The 17,055-nt window shown below is 45.4% G+C and overlaps 9 protein-coding genes and 1 pseudogene across 9 annotated transcripts, besides 22 other annotated features; all 10 read right to left on the bottom strand.

Moving 5' to 3' along the window:
• Nucleotides 1-2,049: part of a sequence feature (heterozygous, Esmeraldo-like haplotype) that runs on past the window's edge.
• Nucleotides 170-192: a microsatellite.
• Tc00.1047053507603.90 (uncharacterized protein) lies at nucleotides 319-2,031 on the bottom strand (the record flags this gene model as incomplete). The annotated part of the gene is made up of 1 exon (XM_813469.1): nucleotides 319-2,031. The coding sequence occupies one exon, from the start codon at nucleotides 2,029-2,031 to the stop codon at nucleotides 319-321; it is 1,713 nt and encodes a 570-aa protein (XP_818562.1).
• Nucleotides 2,050-2,304: a sequence feature (areas merged during assembly that could not be assigned to a particular haplotype. This can correspond to areas where the two haplotypes were merged or to regions with more than two copies in the genome that were merged during assembly.).
• Nucleotides 2,305-17,055: a sequence feature (heterozygous, Esmeraldo-like haplotype).
• Nucleotides 2,728-2,754: a microsatellite.
• Nucleotides 2,868-4,232, bottom strand: Tc00.1047053507603.80 (hypothetical protein, conserved; the record flags this gene model as incomplete). The annotated part of the gene is made up of 1 exon (XM_813468.1): nucleotides 2,868-4,232. One exon carries the CDS (start codon nucleotides 4,230-4,232, stop codon nucleotides 2,868-2,870), a length of 1,365 nt encoding a protein of 454 aa, XP_818561.1.
• Nucleotides 4,412-4,442: a microsatellite.
• Nucleotides 4,516-4,551: a microsatellite.
• On the bottom strand, nucleotides 4,585-5,217 carry Tc00.1047053507603.70 (hypothetical protein, conserved; the record flags this gene model as incomplete). Its single annotated transcript, XM_813467.1, has 1 exon — nucleotides 4,585-5,217. The coding sequence occupies one exon, from the start codon at nucleotides 5,215-5,217 to the stop codon at nucleotides 4,585-4,587; it is 633 nt and encodes a 210-aa protein (XP_818560.1).
• Nucleotides 5,560-5,586: a microsatellite.
• Nucleotides 5,612-5,640: a sequence feature (AT_rich).
• Nucleotides 5,939-5,990: a microsatellite.
• Nucleotides 6,019-6,062: a microsatellite.
• Tc00.1047053507603.60 (hypothetical protein, conserved) lies at nucleotides 6,201-7,880 on the bottom strand (the record flags this gene model as incomplete). Its single annotated transcript, XM_813466.1, has 1 exon — nucleotides 6,201-7,880. One exon carries the CDS (start codon nucleotides 7,878-7,880, stop codon nucleotides 6,201-6,203), a length of 1,680 nt encoding a protein of 559 aa, XP_818559.1.
• Nucleotides 7,908-7,944: a microsatellite.
• Nucleotides 8,253-8,284: a microsatellite.
• Nucleotides 8,465-8,501: a sequence feature (AT_rich).
• Nucleotides 9,140-9,166: a microsatellite.
• Nucleotides 9,526-9,554: a microsatellite.
• Nucleotides 9,713-10,036, bottom strand: Tc00.1047053507603.54 (hypothetical protein, conserved; the record flags this gene model as incomplete). The annotated part of the gene is made up of 1 exon (XM_813487.1): nucleotides 9,713-10,036. One exon carries the CDS (start codon nucleotides 10,034-10,036, stop codon nucleotides 9,713-9,715), a length of 324 nt encoding a protein of 107 aa, XP_818580.1.
• Nucleotides 10,082-10,112: a microsatellite.
• Nucleotides 10,156-10,198: a microsatellite.
• On the bottom strand, nucleotides 10,365-11,867 carry Tc00.1047053507603.50 (hypothetical protein, conserved; the record flags this gene model as incomplete). Its single annotated transcript, XM_813465.1, has 1 exon — nucleotides 10,365-11,867. The coding sequence occupies one exon, from the start codon at nucleotides 11,865-11,867 to the stop codon at nucleotides 10,365-10,367; it is 1,503 nt and encodes a 500-aa protein (XP_818558.1).
• Nucleotides 12,021-12,042: a sequence feature (AT_rich).
• Nucleotides 12,175-12,221: a microsatellite.
• Nucleotides 12,226-12,268: a sequence feature (T-rich).
• Nucleotides 12,291-13,145, bottom strand: Tc00.1047053507603.40 (proteasome beta-1 subunit, putative; the record flags this gene model as incomplete). The annotated part of the gene is made up of 1 exon (XM_813464.1): nucleotides 12,291-13,145. One exon carries the CDS (start codon nucleotides 13,143-13,145, stop codon nucleotides 12,291-12,293), a length of 855 nt encoding a protein of 284 aa, XP_818557.1.
• Nucleotides 13,203-13,283: a microsatellite.
• Tc00.1047053507603.30 (hypothetical protein, conserved) lies at nucleotides 13,380-14,027 on the bottom strand (the record flags this gene model as incomplete). Its single annotated transcript, XM_813463.1, has 1 exon — nucleotides 13,380-14,027. One exon carries the CDS (start codon nucleotides 14,025-14,027, stop codon nucleotides 13,380-13,382), a length of 648 nt encoding a protein of 215 aa, XP_818556.1.
• Tc00.1047053507603.20 (translation initiation factor eIF-2B alpha subunit, putative) lies at nucleotides 14,290-15,201 on the bottom strand (the record flags this gene model as incomplete). The annotated part of the gene is made up of 1 exon (XM_813462.1): nucleotides 14,290-15,201. One exon carries the CDS (start codon nucleotides 15,199-15,201, stop codon nucleotides 14,290-14,292), a length of 912 nt encoding a protein of 303 aa, XP_818555.1.
• Tc00.1047053507603.10 lies at nucleotides 15,471-17,055 on the bottom strand (annotated as a pseudogene; the record flags this gene model as incomplete).

Here is a 17,055-nt window from a genome sequence, read left to right as displayed (position 1 = left end):
ACGTACACACAGAGAGAGAAATAATAAAAAACAAGGCGAAGTGTCTTTACGTAAAGGAGGGAGACAAACAACAACAACAAAAAAAAATACACAAAACTGCGGCGGCAAATCAATCTCGATAGTGTGTGCGTCTGTGACAACCTTGAACAGATATCCACAAGGAAGACGCAAAAAAAAAAAAAAAAAAAAAAAGGGATGAAAAATTATACTTAATTTTTAGATTTTGTAAAGGAAAAACAAAAACAAACAAGAAACAAAATAAAAGGGAATTGAAGAAACGATAGTCTTGCACGAGGCTCCAATACGTTCAGCATCCCTCTAATACATTTCATCATCCGGCCTTTCTAATAAAGAAAGCACAACAGGGGTTCTGACGCTCCCGGCCCCACCTGTTGGTGCTCGCGGCGTCTTGTATTCCTCAGGGAAAGTCTTCCCCGGGCACACTTCAGGTGACGCCAGATCGTCCTCCATACACTTCTCGGCATTGAGTGTGGTGTTGTTTGCTTCCATTGACCGCTGCATCTTCTCCTTTTGCAGCTCGTCACGCATCCTCTGAACCTTTTCGTCTCGTAGCTGCTTCCAACGACGCATCCTCTCATAGATTGTATCCTTGCCACGCGTCGACGATGTGTTCCCGCTTCCCCAGCTTGGGGTTTGAATGGGAGACACGTACTCCTCGGGGCCACGGTGGTAACAGTTGGCGTCACTGTACCGGATCGCCTCTCTGGCGTCCATCCATGAAGACCCATGACTTGACGCGAGTCTGCTGCTTTCGCTCTCTTGTACAACCGCATTTTCTCTCCTTTCACGGACTGTTGTTAAATGCTCGGGGGATTTTACAGGAAGACCGGAGACAAACATCCCCGAGCAGGGATTGATGGTAGGTTTGTGCGACCGTCGCTCCGCCTCCCAAATGGCCCGCATCTTCTCCTCATGCTGTATTTCGTACCGACGCCGTCGCTCATCCATTGACACCATACATGAATCCCCCAGCCAATGATTCGAAGATCTATTTAGCCCTGAATGCTCCTGTTCGTGCGGCTCTGTATACTTCTTGCGCCTAGAGAGATGGCCCTCACTTCGGGATCGCACACGGGATACACTCTTCGTGTGCATTATGTCACCGCACGGTCGTGCACTCGGCTTCTTTGCGCTGGATATCAGTCGATCAACGACATCGCCGTCGCGCTTCAGCGTCGCAGCGTATGCCGTGATACGCGGGGCGAAAGGCAAAGACTCCGCCCTTTCTTGCTCTTCTTGTCGTTCCCACAGCGCCAGCCTCGCAATCGCCGCTCTTTCCAACATGGCTTCAATGAAAAACTTTTTGTCAAACCCGTTGCGCTCCCTTGCGCGCTGCACAATATCCGCGCTGCGAAGGTTTATCCTCGGCGAGCCGTACACTTCCGCTATCTCCTCCGCCAGACGGTGGTGCCTTCGCTCTTCAGCACGTTGTGTCCTCTCCTGTTCCTGCTGACGGTGGCAATTGAGATATTCCTCCGTTTCCTGCAGTGCACGACCCTTTGATTGGCGTCCTCGGTCGGTTATATTTGGCACAAACCACCCTTCCATGACCTGCTGCCGTTCCCGCTCCCGCTCCCGTCGCTTGAACTCTTCACGCTTCCGTTTTTCCTCGTGCAGTCGCTCCAGCCGCTCGTAGATGACCGTGTCACGTGGGAGGTTGTGGCTCATGTCACTGATGCGGGGGGTGCGGCGGCACAGCGACAGCTCCTGTTGCACAGCCATGTTGCGTGCCTCTTCCTTTTTCTCCGCTGCAATCATGTCACGCCGCAACATGGCCTCGTACACCTCGCGGTTTGAACGTCTCTTACGACGTGCCGAGGGGGACGATGGCGATGGAGACAGCGACCCTGACGCGTCACGCCGCAGTGAAGGGGTTTTTAGCGCCACGTCACGGAGTGAGAGCGGCAGGCGGTTCAACGGATCCTGGAGGAATTCCGCATTGTAATCCTTTTTTGCCTTAATGAAGGATGGACAACTGCGCTGGTCGACGGAAAGAGGTGAATTGAACATTCTACCCTACACTTCAACCTTGTGAGGCAACAGGGGCTCGCACCATACACACGGAGAGACGGAAATTTAGCAACTTACATCAAATACAGCAGGAAAAGAAGGAGACCAGCAACCGAAACAACAGTTCTCAGGCCAAACACTTCAACCCAACAGGGGGATGCGACGCAAGAAGACCCATTTACTGAACACGTGATGCGGCTGTTCTCACGGGTTGGGGGGTGTGTGTGTGTGTGTGGGAAAAGTAAAATTATGCATATCATTCTTTTTTCCCTTTCTTTTTTTCGCTCCTGGTGCGGTACCACGAGTTGCCACCGCGTTTCGCCCGGCAGTTTCATTAACGCAGACCTCCAATGGAATGTCTTCGTCATCTTCGCCAATTTCTTTGTTGTCGTTCCATCCGTTGGCTCCATTTCCCCCCCTTCCCCTCCCTTTTATTCAGAGCCCCGAGATGACATTTGATCTCCCTTTCCCTTTTTTCTCATCCTCATGCCGTCAATCGGCTAAATGGCATAAGACTACAGACACAAAGCCGTGACAACAACAAGAAAAGGGAAATTGAGCGACGCTTAAAAGAAAAAAAAAATGTCGGAAAGGCGGTGGCCACGCTGCACACACACAGACACACAGACAGAGAGACAAAAATGAGAGACCCCTTAACCCCTTTGCAGTTTATTTCCACCCACTCACCGTCACACATTTCTTTCTTTCTTTTTTTCTTCTTTTGTCCCCGTCACACACCACAGTACATTTCTAAGAATGAAGATGATAAAGCAGATGGGGAACGTCATAACAAATAAAGAAAGAAAGAAACAAAATGTCACAGAAAAATTTACCACTTATTTTTGTCCCAGGAGCTCCAGCCAGCTCCTCAGATTCATGGGCACCTGCTGCGACAGCGCCTCGGCCATGCTGTGAATAAAATGCAACGTGTCTTCTGCATTTTTAAAGCAGATGTCATCTGCTACAAATGTTGCCATTTCTTCAAAGGCCTCCACGGTTATTTTTAGATCTCTTATGGAATCCACAAACTTCTTCTCCGCTTCCGTATGACGCGCAAGACTTGCCAACAAACCCAAAAGCTGCGGGTATTCGCCAAGATCTTTCATTTGCATCCCTGAATTATAAAAATCCTGCAGCCATGGCTCCTCGGCAATATTGTAAGCAAAATGTCGCATAATATATGGTATTCCCTTCACTCTAAGAATTGCCTGTTTTGCCTCCTCCGTGACCGCCTCCCTCCCTGCTCTAATAAGTCCATCTCGTAATTGATCGTAGTCCTTACCATGATAATGTGCAAAAAGCAGCTCCACCCCCACTACACGCGCCTCTGTTGTCCACAGCTGTGTTTCAGTGTACCAGTGTGACACGAGTTGATCTGCATAGCGTGACAGGGGAGGAACACGGGATGCCAAGTAACGTATAAAATATTTCTGTGCCTCAATTGTTGGATCTTCATTGGCCTCCGCCAAAGTTTGAATGGCGGCTATGGCGGCATTCATTTTCCGGGAGAGCGACGCTGAGATGATCATCGCGGAGGCCGCCGTTTTGTCCCATCGAGCAGAGGAGTGCCGCATCCATGACCACAGAGCCAACACCTTCCGATGCTCACCACCACGTGAAAGTAGCAGCAACACGTGACCATAATCCTTTGGGCTAACGAACGATCGCTTCAGGGCAATGTCCAGAGCCTCCGCGACGTTTACTTTGTCCTCTGAACTCGCTGCGTCACTCATTTCCGTCAAGGGGCAAAGCAGTGAGCCAGCAAGATGGGGCACCTCGCGTATATCTCGCATCAGCCGCTGCTTCACCTCCTGTGTTTTTCCCTCTCTCGATAGGCGACCCGCAAAGGCCCTGAGAAAATCACACGATATCACCGATGAGACGGGGCGGACCGCATCGACAAGACGCAGCAGTGTATCCGCATCCACGTTTGCATCCTGAGAAAGCAGCTGCTTGGTTTCCTCCGCCAGGGCAAATGCCGATGGATGAGCGGCCAGCAACGCCACGGCCCGTTTCGGTTCGCCCTGCAGGACGTAGTTCCTACTCAGCGCGGCCCCAATGGGAACAGGGATCGGTACGAGGGGGTAGCGCGTGCGGAAGGCCGATGCAGTTTCCTGCACAGCTGTAGCATCTTTAAGTGGTAACTTGTCGCCACACAACAGACGTTGAAAAGTTAACCGCGTCGCAAAACACCGTCTCATTGTTTGTTTTCCTCCTGCACGCGCAAAATAAAAAAACTATATATATGTATATATATAAGAAGAGTTGGGAAATATACAGCTGACAGGAGGTAAAGAGTGCACACAGTGAAAGGGGGGGGGAAAAAAGGAGAGAAGGAAATAAGACTCGTTCATGCATATAGAAATATATCAATGTAGAGAACACACAGACAAACAAACAAACAAAAAACAGAAATAAAACCGCATGAATCTACGCACACAATTCCATTACCACACCAGAGAGACGTTGTCTATCAACCCACTCATCCATCCATTCATCTATCTATCTATCTGTCTGTCTCTCCTCTTCTAGATGATCTAGTAACACAACCTTTCAGCGACGGAAATTCTCCCTATGGTCCGCGGCGTTTAGAGCAGACATGATATCCATCCTTTCCTCGTCCTGAAGTTGTTGCCAACATTCCCGCACAAACTCCGGATCACGAAGACGTAAAATGGGAATCGCCTCTCCAATGGAGGCTTCTAAAAGTTCAACGACAGCCCCCAGGCGATCATAGAGCACTTGACGTTGGCGCCACTTCGCGGTGGAGACATTGGCGTTATCCCCACGGGAGAGAGACACAAATTTGTCTACAAGCGCTGTGCAGAGCTTACAAACCAGCGCCAGTGTCTCGTCTACGTCACTGCTCACGTTGTAGCCGATCCATTTGGAGGGAAGAAGTCCTTCCACCTCTTCCGGGGCGGTACATTGCCCGACATTCTTTTCCCAGTAGGCCTCCTTCTCTGTCCATGAGAGATCCCATGTATGCACCGTTTTAACTGTCGAAAGGTGCGCAGAGGCGGCGTTGGCGTCCCAGTTGTGCAGCAGCCCACCACTGACAAGATTCGGTTCCCGCGCTGTGATCACTGGGCCTGTCAAAGCGGCGGTGTTGGGATTCAAAATTTTCATTTTTTCACACCCCACCATACACTGCGGGTTCAATGTATAAGGAAGAACGGACTGCATGGCTACAGTGGGAGAGTGCACCACGCCGCCACAAAAAAATCCACCTTAATTCACACAACACAAAAAGCCTCTCTAACAACAACAACAAAAAAAAAAAAAATGACTTATGCCTGCGCAAACAATTGAGTAAAGAGACGAGGGGAGCAGGATGTATTTGAAAATTAAACACACACACACACAGAGGGAGAGACAGATAGATACACAAATACATACATGAATATACCCCACAGCCTCACCTGCCCAGCTACCCTCTTCTCCTCCTTCTTCACGTGATCGCACCAGGCAATAAGAGGCACGACAGCCCAAGTCAAAGCAAAACATTAAAAAGAAAGAAATAAGAGCAAAGTAAAAACAAAAACAAAAACAAAATAAAACTCACACTCAGCCACAAAAGAAAAAATAAATAAATAAATAAAATAAAAACCGATGGAATGGCAAATTGGACATCTGTTGCTATTCCTTCCTCAGATGCGCACTCCACCAGACTGTGAAGAGGGCGACGACCAGTGCTTGCAGGGCCCAATAAAGAGAACGGCACGCGATGGAAGCCATCGTGGCTGCCATACCCCAGTCAGAAGACTCCTTGACGCGGGTGGAGCGATAATAAAGCGAGATACAGTTCCGCTCCAGCTCGGCAATCTCATCATCTGTCAACCGCATGCCGCAATGGAAAAAAGTAAACCCCCTTTCACTAGACACACACGTCCCTTCCAACACGTGTAGACAACCAAATGAGCAAAGAAAAAACAAGCAAACAAACAATAAGACACACACCGTCCCATCACCAACGCCAGCAGCAGTAATAAAAACAAAAACAAAAACAAAAACAATAATAATAACAAGAAAAGAATAATAAAAAGCACACATCAAAACGTACCAATAAGAACTGCAACAGCAACATCGACAATAGCAACACATACACACACATAGCGGGAGCTGAAAGTAAACCATGCATTACTCAATAAAGTGAATTTTCCCTGCCACTAAATCCACCCAGATTGACGCTGTCGGACAGAAAAAATGCCGAATTGATCCGGCGGCAATAAGTCTCCTGTCACAGGACACCGATACAAAACTTTCAACACCGAACCATGACGCGTCACAGGGGCCTGACAGGCTGGTTTTGTTTTCCTTGACTGAATTTGCTCCTCTAGCGCTTTCCGATAGGCCTCACGCTTTTCTAACGCCTTCGCCCGTTCTCTTTCCAGCGCGCGCTTCGCCTCAATTTCCTGCATCTCAAGGTATTTTTTTTCTTGCATTGCCTCTCGCTCCTTTTCCTCTCGACGAGATTCCCGCGCCATGTCCACTTCCCTTTTCAGTTCCTCGCAGTACAATTGTTCTCGGCGTTGTTTTTCCTTTTCCGCTTTACGGCAATTGTCTTGAAATAGAGAGAGGCACAAGTCATCTTCGGTTGATATTCGCTTCTTCTCATGGCGTTCAACAGCCGTTTTTCTTGCCTCCTTTTCAAGCTCATCTTGCTGTCTACGCTTTTCCGCCCAATCACATTCCATCCTCTGCGTGTACGCCCTTTCAGCTTCCCGCAACACCTCTCGTTCCTGCTGTATTCGCCTCTCCACTTCCTCGGCACGTCGTCTCTTTGTTTCTTCCGCCATTCTTTTGTTTGCCTCCATTAACTCACGCTGTCTCTCGCGCCGTGCACCAGCGTCCTCCCTCGTGGTCCGCAGAAACCACTCGGAGCCCAAATCACTCGTCTCTAACACGACAGGGGCGGCTTTTACAAAAGTTCCCATGCCAGAACGTTGTCGTTCCTCACACAAATATCGTTTCTTCTCTAGCGCACGTCTATCTTCTCTCTCCACTTCTGCACGCACCACTTCCAATGCCGCTGCTTCTCTGGCCCTCTCCTCTATCTTTCGCGCTTGCCGCTCCATTTTCTTGTCCTCAGCGAGTTTTCGGTTCGCATCCAAGAGAGACAAACAAATCTCTCGCCGCTTTGCCTCATTCGGAGGAGCATTATCCCACGGAAAGGCAGCACACTCCAGCGCCACATGATTGTTCACATCGGCTGCCTCTTGTCTCTTGCGCTCCATCGCGTCTAATAATTCCCGCTGCATGGCCTGGCGTGCCGCTTGTTTCTTTATTAAAAGAGCGGCTGCTTCGTTGACGGCAGCCTCTTTTACCGCCTTTAGCTCCGCCACCTCAACTTCTAAACGGCGCTGCCGCTCACGCTCCTTTTCTTCCACCTTGCGCTGCGCCTGTTCCCTGTTTATATTCTGCAGATGCTCTAAGAGACGTCGTCGAGCCAAATCTTCTCGTTCACTTGTTTGAATAAAAAAGGTGTCAGGTGAAATGCGGGAAACGGCCTCCTCTTCGCGTTGCCTCCGTCGTTCTTTCATCAGCTGCAGGTTGACTGCCCGAATACAAGGCACCCTCGCGTTGTAGATAAGGTACTCGGTATTCGGGCGACCGCCTTTCCCCTTCACCACCACCACTTCTCCGGTGTAATCGGCAAGAGGCACCCTCGGAACACGACGCGGCGAAATTACTTGAGCGGCTATTGCCCCCTTCACAGGCGGACGCATGCACGGAGCCAATACGCGGTAGTTTCCTTCGCGACGGTTGTTCGTCTGCACCGTCTGAGAAGGAACTTCGGGAACCGAAACACCCAAGTGAGAAAGAAGCGAAAATTCGTGCTGGGACATGGGCCGTATGGGTATGTGTCTCTTTCCTATATATATATATATATATATATATATATATATATATTATTTTTTTTGATCGTTGACTTCTATTATAGACTGTAACCCTTCGACAAGGGAAAGAAGAATGAGAATCAAGCACACTGCAGACTGCCACCCATATATCTCTTCACAGGATTGTAACGTAAATACGGAAGCCTCTAACTGTTGCCTCCAAACCTATCCCTGTACGCATATATACACGTCTCTTTGCTTCTCTCGCTGAACTTTTTCCATTCCATTCCATTTCTTTCTATATATATATATATTGTGGCTTCTTATTGTGGTGTCAAAGGCAAATATTGCACGCAAAATCACAACATCAACAGGGGGGACAATAATAATAATAATAATAATAATAATAATAACTTCAAGCTTGCGTAATTGGCGTAAAGGAAAAATCAAACTTATATGGCACTCCTGGTACATGGTCCTTCAGTATTTTGACACGAACCTCCTGTAACTTGGCGTTATATTGGGTGTCCTTCTCGTGAATGTTTGATCTCTGCCCTCATTTTCCTTCGTCACCTTGCAAGTATCAGTTAATGAATAAATAAAAATAAAATACAATAAAAATAATAATAACGGAATTTGACTCCCACCGCCTTTCACCCAAAATCTAATATGAGAAAGAAACGATACCATTTTCCTCATCTTACATCATAATTGATTGCCCACCATTATGGTTTTCAAATTATCACCGTTCCAATGTCTCTCCCGTGATTGCCACAACGCCGCTCCAAGTTTGAGTTATGCCACAGACAGGAAGGCTTGAAAAGTTATCATCGTGTCGGTGGGTAATCCGGTTTCACGCTGGATTCCCCACAGCACCTAGCAGAGAAGACATTGTGGTCTCGCAGTAGTGCCCTCGACGCACCACAAATTTCATTCACGTGTTTAAAAATTATCCCTTGGCGAGAAAGTGAAAGAAAAGCTGCTGTTTCACTCCGCAAGCTCCCACGCGGTCCACCGCTTCCCCAATTCCTCATCTGTGGGCAGATTCGGAACAAACTCACTTCGACGCAAAAAAACAAAAAAAACAAAACTAGATACACAGAAGAAGCGCTTGCTGACTAACACACACAACAGGAATTTTCCCCTTAAAAACAAAAACAACCCACACTGCACAAAGCGTTCGCAAAGCTCCGCCTTTTATGATCCAAAGTGGTCCGTAGAGAACAAATAGATCATTTCATGCCTACCTATTTGGCAAAAACAACAACAACGAACAAACAAACAAACAAAAAAACTTCTGGTGGGAGTTGCCTCATGAATGCCACCAGTGGTAATATTTTCACTAGTTGATACCTACTGTTCATTGTAATTACCGAAAAAAGCGATATGTAATTCGTCATTTTATCATCGCCTATAGGATAGGATTGCGCATTTATTGTGCCAACTCCGCATGATAGCCTTTTGCAAGTTTCCATGATGAAACATATCAACACATAATTCTTCATAACAAGAGCATCCCTCTCAAAAATTCTCAGCGCTGCAAAAGGGGCCCCCGAGAACTACTCCGCTTCAATCCTTTTCCCGTTGCTTGTGAACATTGATGCCAATGATTGCTGCTACGTCCCATCCCCAACAAATGAGGTTAATGGCACATTATACATATATATATATATGTATATATATGCATTAATTCCCTAAAAATCGCCAACATATTTCCCTTCCTCCTTACTTTTTTTTTTTTTTTTCTAATTTGTTTTCCAATGTACAGAGGATAAAAATTGCTACCGCCAAAAGTGCAAATCAATACCAAAAATGATTTCCTTCACCTTTCCTTACCCACTTCAACCCTTGGGTATCTGATGTAGCACGTCCACGGCGTCATAGTAGAGAGAAAGTAATGCGGCCACCTCCAAAAATCGGTCGCATACTTGCTGCGTTGGTGCCGTGGGGGTGTAAGTTTGCATGACCTCCAACACAACCTGCTCCCGTGATGAGCCAATGATACGATACTCAGAGAGAATATTCCGCCGAGAGTAAGGAGTAAGGCCAAGTGAATAAACTAGATGGCGGGAATGTCTAGAAAAAAGTGGAAACCCATAGTAATTCTTTAGACTGTCAAAACTACGCTGGAAATCATAACGATTTCTCTGTCTCCTGCGTGGCATTTTCTACACCAGCTAGAAAGCGCTTATACTTGTATATTCACACAGAAAAAAAAGAAAAAGGAAAAAAAAAAGAAAAGGCGCAAGAAGATAAGGAAGAGCGATTTTTTTGTACACAAAAAATATATGTATATAAATAAATAAATAAATATATATATATATATAAACAGCACTGGAAGAACAACAAGAGAAGCGACTTTTTTTTTTCCCTCCCCTCCCCTTGTTCTTTTATCTCCGTTCCACTTACTTCTTCCTTTCACGCGATTTGTGGGAACCTATTCCCTTTCAAATGGCAAACGGGAGAGAAAGTGAGCGGGCAAGAGAGGCAATATCACCCCCCTTTGGGCTCAGCATGACGATTTTTCCTCTTAGACACCACCAGTTCCATATTTCGATGTAGGAGGTACTGTTTCTGGCGTGTCCTCTGGTATTCATAACGCCACACCAACTCCTGATGGTAGTGGTCAATGACCCCCTGTGGGTTGCGGTTGGAGAGAAAACCAATCTTGTACAGCTTTCGCTCAAAGTCGCTTGAGAAATGCCACAAGGGCCCCCAGCCAAGACCAGCTAACTCACCAGAATTCACAAGAAATCGCGTAAATGCACGAAATTCATACTCGTCAAAGTTGCCGAGTTGAATAGGGTGAAATAGAGAGTCCTTTTCTGCATCGTATGGGGCGTACTCATCTAGACTATTCGTGAACCGATCTGTTTCAACATCTGGAAAACCGCTGATGCCATCAAATGGTTTGAAATCTCTCGTGGTGCATGTGAAGAAGAATTTATTTGGTTCATCCTTGGAGAGAATCATTTTGTTCAGGCCGCGGACAAAACCAAGTCGGGACGCAGGAATACGAGGCAGTTCTTGTGGATAGAGATCGATATCTGTGGAGTCATCGTTGAGCGAGGCAAGCGTACGAAGAAAGTCAGGATGTGGATATCGAAAATGTGTATCATGGGAGAATAGATTCCATCCATCCACAACAATAACAATGGGAAGCTTCTTCTCTGCACTAAGCTCGTCCATGAGGAACTTGACACAGACGCTCTGACGATCAATGGAGGCCGGGGCCACTACCTGATGTCCCCATTCGCAGAGTTCATACAAATTTTGTGGTTGTCGTTCCCCCTGTTCTACCGGCAGGTCATTTGGGGTACACTTTAGTCGCCAAGACAGCAAAGTGCTGCGGTTGGCTTTTGCAAAGTAACGAAGAAAGAATCGTGCGGCATCCGGGGCATCAAAAAACCCCGGCAAGATGGTACTCGGCCAGCACCATTCCCCGTGGGTCCATTCTTTCGCATTCGGGACGTATAATGTCAGAAGGTTTCTCGAACGGGCGTAATGCACCACTTGACACATAAGAGCGCTCTTTCCACATCCTTTTGGACCATCAATGATAAAGCCCGGCCTATTATTAGTAAGCGAACTCAACACATTGCGCTTTGCCTGCCAGTGTTGTATTTTATCAATAAACAAATTTAATAAATGCGCCTCCTTTCGATATAAAAATCCTCTAGGATGCCCTGGAGGCATCAACTGCATCACCTTTCCTCCCAAACCCTCTGGAAAAAACTGCATCAATTCGTCATTGCCAACACAATACATCGAGTTGATGTCATTGAAGGAAAGTCGCGTTGGGGAGGCTTCCAAAGGGTGTGAATAAAGCTTCGTTACGTATCGTACTGGCACGCCCTTCTGCATTACGCGAACCTCTTTCAGTGGAATAGCTCCATTCCACATGGCCACCGGAGCCTCACAGGCATCCGTATAGCACGTGACAGGCGGCCGCACATACAATGAGGCCAAGCTTTTTCCAACTAGCCTTGATCGCATTGCTCTGCAAAGACCAACGGAGATCAAATGCGAAAACAACAACAATAAAAATTACCCTTTTTTTTGTAGAAAGCACCATGTATAAGGGTAGACAAAAGAAGGAAAAAAAGAAAAAACCATTATGGAAAAAAAACAAAAACAAACAAGAGTATGTTTAAATAAATTTATATAAATACATGCATAATTCCATTCTGTGATGAGTGTTCCAATTTATGCATCAAAAGACTAAGATCCATGTGCATTCACGAGTGCTATTTGATATCAACAATTCTCCTGGAAAAACGGCTGCGCATCCTCCTAAACATAGAAAACAAACAAACAAAAAAAAACAAAAACAAAACAAAACAAAACAAAGCGGAAAGATAGGAAGAAAAAAAAAAAAAAAAACAAAAGGATGAAAAGCTTGAAATAAACATAAAAGTCCTATATGCGTTCTGAACGACTCTGGTTCACAGTTATTTTCGCAGAGCTGCTGAATGGAGGATTTTGCACAGCCAAATCACGGTATTTTGGATCCTTTTCCATACAATAAGGTGTTTTCGTCCAAGGAATGGTCATATCTTCTGGTTCACCTTGGTGTAGGGCAATGGTTCTTATCAGTCCACCACTAGATCCATCACGACTGTAGGCGTGTGCAACAGCTCGCTGACAAAAGCAAACACACTCCTCCTTACTCATACCCGTTTTGTAATTGGCGTCAAAAAACGAATACAAGAAGATAGAACCGCTTCCTCCCAAGGCGTAGTCCAACTTTACACACGATCCACCAGAAGGGATGCTATAGACAGATCCACCATTTAGAGGATCATACCCTGCCACAATAATACCAGCTGAAATATTCCATTTATTCATATAGCATAATTTTTTAAAGATATTAGCGGCAGTCGTGACATTTACTGGCTTCGATGTGTCTGTCTCATAGCTTTCTAAATAATTAGCTGTTTGCTCGGCCAGGGCTTGAGTGTCTGCGGCAGATCCACTGCGGCAGCAGTATATTTTCTCGGCCAATTTCGTCAATTTATTGCTTGCCCTGTTCACCACGTAGGTCCCCGTGGAGGTGCGAGAATCCGCGGCAAGTACGACACCTCCTTTGAATGCAACAGCCATAATTGTTGTTCCAAGCGAAACGGCTTCATTTAGCTGGGGGTCAAGTACTGCAGCTTCCGGTTCAAACAGCTTTTTTGCACTTTGTGCTGGTCCGTTGAAAGTCAGCTCATGCTTAATTTCCATTGGACAAGATGGCTCATGAAGCAATGCTCCTTCCGGGCGCTTAATCATTTTTTTAATTTTTTGAAAAAAGTTTTTGGTTCACTGAAATGCTCTTGCTATCCTTTCCAAACAGACAAACAAAAAGGAAACAATGCGCATATACACACAAATAAAATAAACAAATAAAGAGAGAGCAATCAAATCAAAGTTATACCACAATAAAAACAAGAACAAAAAGGCGTGCTGTTTACATTCTGTTCCTCTACTAATCTATTCAGGTGTGTGTGTGTGTGTGGAAACTAACTAAAGCACCGTAAATGTTTTCAGATGTTCATCAGATACTTTGTGGTCTGCCGGGTTTGGTTGTGCCTCGTAAACAATATTTGTGGCCACTTCTTGATGAACGGACCTCCCCGTTGATTCACCGAAAAGATCAATACGGAGTAAATGTGTTTCATCTTCACCAAAACTTCGCTCAAAAAACAGTCCCAGATTCGAGCAAGCAGAGAATTTCGCCGGGTTCAGACGGTACACTATTCGGTCTCCCGAGGAGACTTGTACCAACTGAATTTCCTCCTGCGGTTGCAAACGACGGACAGAGTTAAAGCCCACAACATCAGTGGGATTACAAAATAATTTTACTTGAGCCGGGGCAAAGTCATCGTTTGTTCCAAGAATAGAAATGCCTCTGACACGGCAAACTTGCTTAAGGGGCACCAGAAACAAGAGCTCAGGGTCCGCATCGCTACAGACCGCGTCTTGATTATCTTCCATTTTTGGATCGAACAGGCGTGCCGCTTCAAAGGCGCTGTGTCTTGCATTCCATAGCTGCAACAAGGGCAAATCTACTTGCTCGTTTAAAGGCGATCCTATACCAAACACACCCTCTCGAACAAAACCATCCCGCAGGTGTTCGTGCGATCCCGTACCGTGTCGACAGTTACAAGGCATGGTGTTTTTATCCCTATAGAATACACAAATAATAATAATATTAATAGGAGTAACAATATGTTATTAAAAATCACACGAAGAGACACAAAAACAAAAAACGCAAAAGACTATCAACAAGTAAAAGAAACCAACAAAAAAACAAAAACTTAAAGTTGACAGTGAAATCAAAGCGAAGAATGATATCGACAATAATAGAAAAGAAAAATTACTACACAGAGAAAAGGTGACGACCACACAGGAATTTTTCACGTGTCCTTTGTATTTAAAAAAAAAGTTCTTTGCGTTTTCCTGGTGCAAACCGGGCGGTGTGAAATCTAAACATTTCAGCAGTTACGGCAGAAGGTGGCATTATACCCTGCTCAGAAAAAACAAGCGTGATCATTGTCGGCGGAACAAACTCTACGAGAGGAACGTCATTGCTTTCTTCCGGCTGTTTGAGGTCCGCCGTACTAAGAGGGAAAATGCGAGTGAATTTAAACGTCTCACAAAGAACGTAAAAAGGAACTTTCATTGCAGACGCAACAGTGGCAATTTGTAGCGACCCAGTACTATGTACCAGCCCTCCATGCTCAGTCACACAGTATGCTCCCATTACCACAAAATCCACTTTACTCATGATAGCACCCATACCGGCATCGGGAATAATTGTGCAGGATTTCATCAAAGCGTCTTTGAGACGCATTCCCTCCTGTGTCTGTGCAGCCCTTTCCAGCAAAGCTACGCCCGTGCCTTCCGAATACTTTTTGCTTGCAGAACGTCCTTCGCAAATGTAAAAATGTACGCCGCTCCTTTCCTGTATGGCACAAGCAATCGCAACAGCTAGCAATCCGCCACAACCATGAACCAATATACGAGAAGTGCTCCCAACAAATGGCAGCATATCGTTTATTTGATCTTTTTGACTCCACTCAAAATCCTTAAGCCTCGCTTCGCATCTAGCATTCATGTCGGACAAACTACGCTGCAAATCATGGCTAATTGCAGCGTCTTTGGTTAGATGAACTCGAAAACGCTCAAACCCATCACCAAGAGATTCATAACCACGCAAAGTTTCGGTTATTTCCTTATCCAGCTCGGAATACGTTGAAAACTGCTTTGATCTCAACAAATACTGGACTTCTTTAACGGCTTTAATCATAATACTGATGTCGTAGTCATCGTGGGGAACTTCCATCCTTTATTTTTTTTTTATCCTTCGTTATGTATTTCCTTTTTTAAAAATATTTATTTGGCAGTTTATATTTTATCAGTACAAAGGAGCACAGAGGAAGCACAATATATACAGACACAATCGAGGAAAAAAAAAAAAAAATGAATAAAAAAGTATCTACTACTTCATTATCCATCTCAAATTACAATGATTCCTTTTTTCCTTCTCTTGCACACAGACACAAATATCGGGTGCCCTTCTGCGTGCAATAAATAACTATTTAAGAACGGCTCTTAACTCTCTAGGGAATCTATGTAGCGTAGTACACTTTCGCAATAAATGGAGTCCTGATGTTTCCTCTGAGCGGCACGAACCAGTTCTGCGGTGATCGAAGGTGAAAGAATTGCAATACACTTTAGGACATCCACAATAACCGGTCTTAATCCTACAGTCTCCTCAGAATCGTCAAGGTGTATCAAAACCTTTTTTACCAAAGGCGTCGCTTGTGCTATAATTTGATCAATAACAATACAGGAGACAGAGTCTTTTTGTTGTAAGACGGCCAGAAACCCGGAGGCAGCCCTTACACGTAGAATGTCACTGGAGTCATCAAACCGTAGTAATATTGACTGTAATATATCATTTGCACTGCCTGCATGCATGGGGAGACAACAGATATTCGCTGCACTTTCCATGCATAACAAACGCATTTCTGCATCGTCTGCATCTGAAGCATTGCACCAAATCGTCACCGTTTTTGAAGAAAGGGCAAAATTGTTGTCCTCAAATGCCGTAAGTAATGGCCGGCGATGCTTTTCCTCAACAATGGCACATAAGCAGCCAATGGCAACTTTCCGAATTAGATAAGGCTGACGACCCGGGTGAAATGTGCCCAAGGGAAGAATAATCAACCGAAGAATCTCTTCTAGTTGAGTTCCTGTAAAAAAAGATGATTTCCGCCACAAAAGTTGTTCCAATACACGAAGGTACTGCAACTCCTCAGCAATACTTTTTGAAAAATCAATGCTGTTGAGTTTTACAAGAAAGACACCTGAGACCTGTTCCGCGTGGCTCTCAATATTTTTACAGTGCAGAACAAGATCAGAAAAGGCACTCACTGGCATATGTACACCATATCGAAACAACAATCTCCCAAAGTGAAGACCGTAGATGCCATCGGCTTCTCCTGTTACAATAGAAGACAAATCTTTTATTCGTCGAGAAACACGCTCCTGTACAGAAGGAAAATCAGACGATCGAAGACACAATAGGGCATAAAAAAGAATCGAATCCAGTGTTCTCCGAGTCAAATCTTCACAAATTTCACGAGGTAATGGATTCGTTGCAGTTGGAATAAAACCTCGCTCACCCAAAACACGCGCCAGTACACCCAATGTATCTAGTAGAGAACAAAGAAGTGCCTCAGAATCAGTTTCTAACACATCAGCAGACGTCATTGCCCTGACAATTTGATTTGCCTGTGAGGTAGACAACAAATGCTTCGAACCTTCTATAAGATAACGAAATGTCACCAAAATACTGCATTTCACCGACATAGCAGCGGTTGAAAAAACCGTTACCGCGGGGGTGAGAGAGCCATCAGCTGGCGATACCAAAATTGTTTTTGAATGCAACCGAATCAATACAGTATTATCTTCCTCAGCTTGTTTTAAATTTCCCTTTCCAGTTAAAAAGGGCATGTATTGATCAGGAGTCAAAAACTTCCCCAAAACTTCCACGCAAATAAGCGATTCTTGAACAACATCTTGGTTATCTTCCCTTAAGGACTTATATAAAACACCCAGTATTGCTCCACAAAAGGACCACAGATTTCTCTGCATGATATATACTCATCCACAAAATGCGTAGAGCAACCAC

The sequence above is a fragment of the Trypanosoma cruzi genome, genomic scaffold, assembly GCF_000209065.1.
Source record: "Trypanosoma cruzi strain CL Brener 1047053516253 genomic scaffold, whole genome shotgun sequence".
NCBI classification, from domain to species: Eukaryota; Euglenozoa; class Kinetoplastea; order Trypanosomatida; family Trypanosomatidae; genus Trypanosoma; species Trypanosoma cruzi.
The sequence above is the reverse complement of the archived record's forward strand: the minus strand, read 5'-3'. Positions and strand labels throughout refer to the sequence as shown.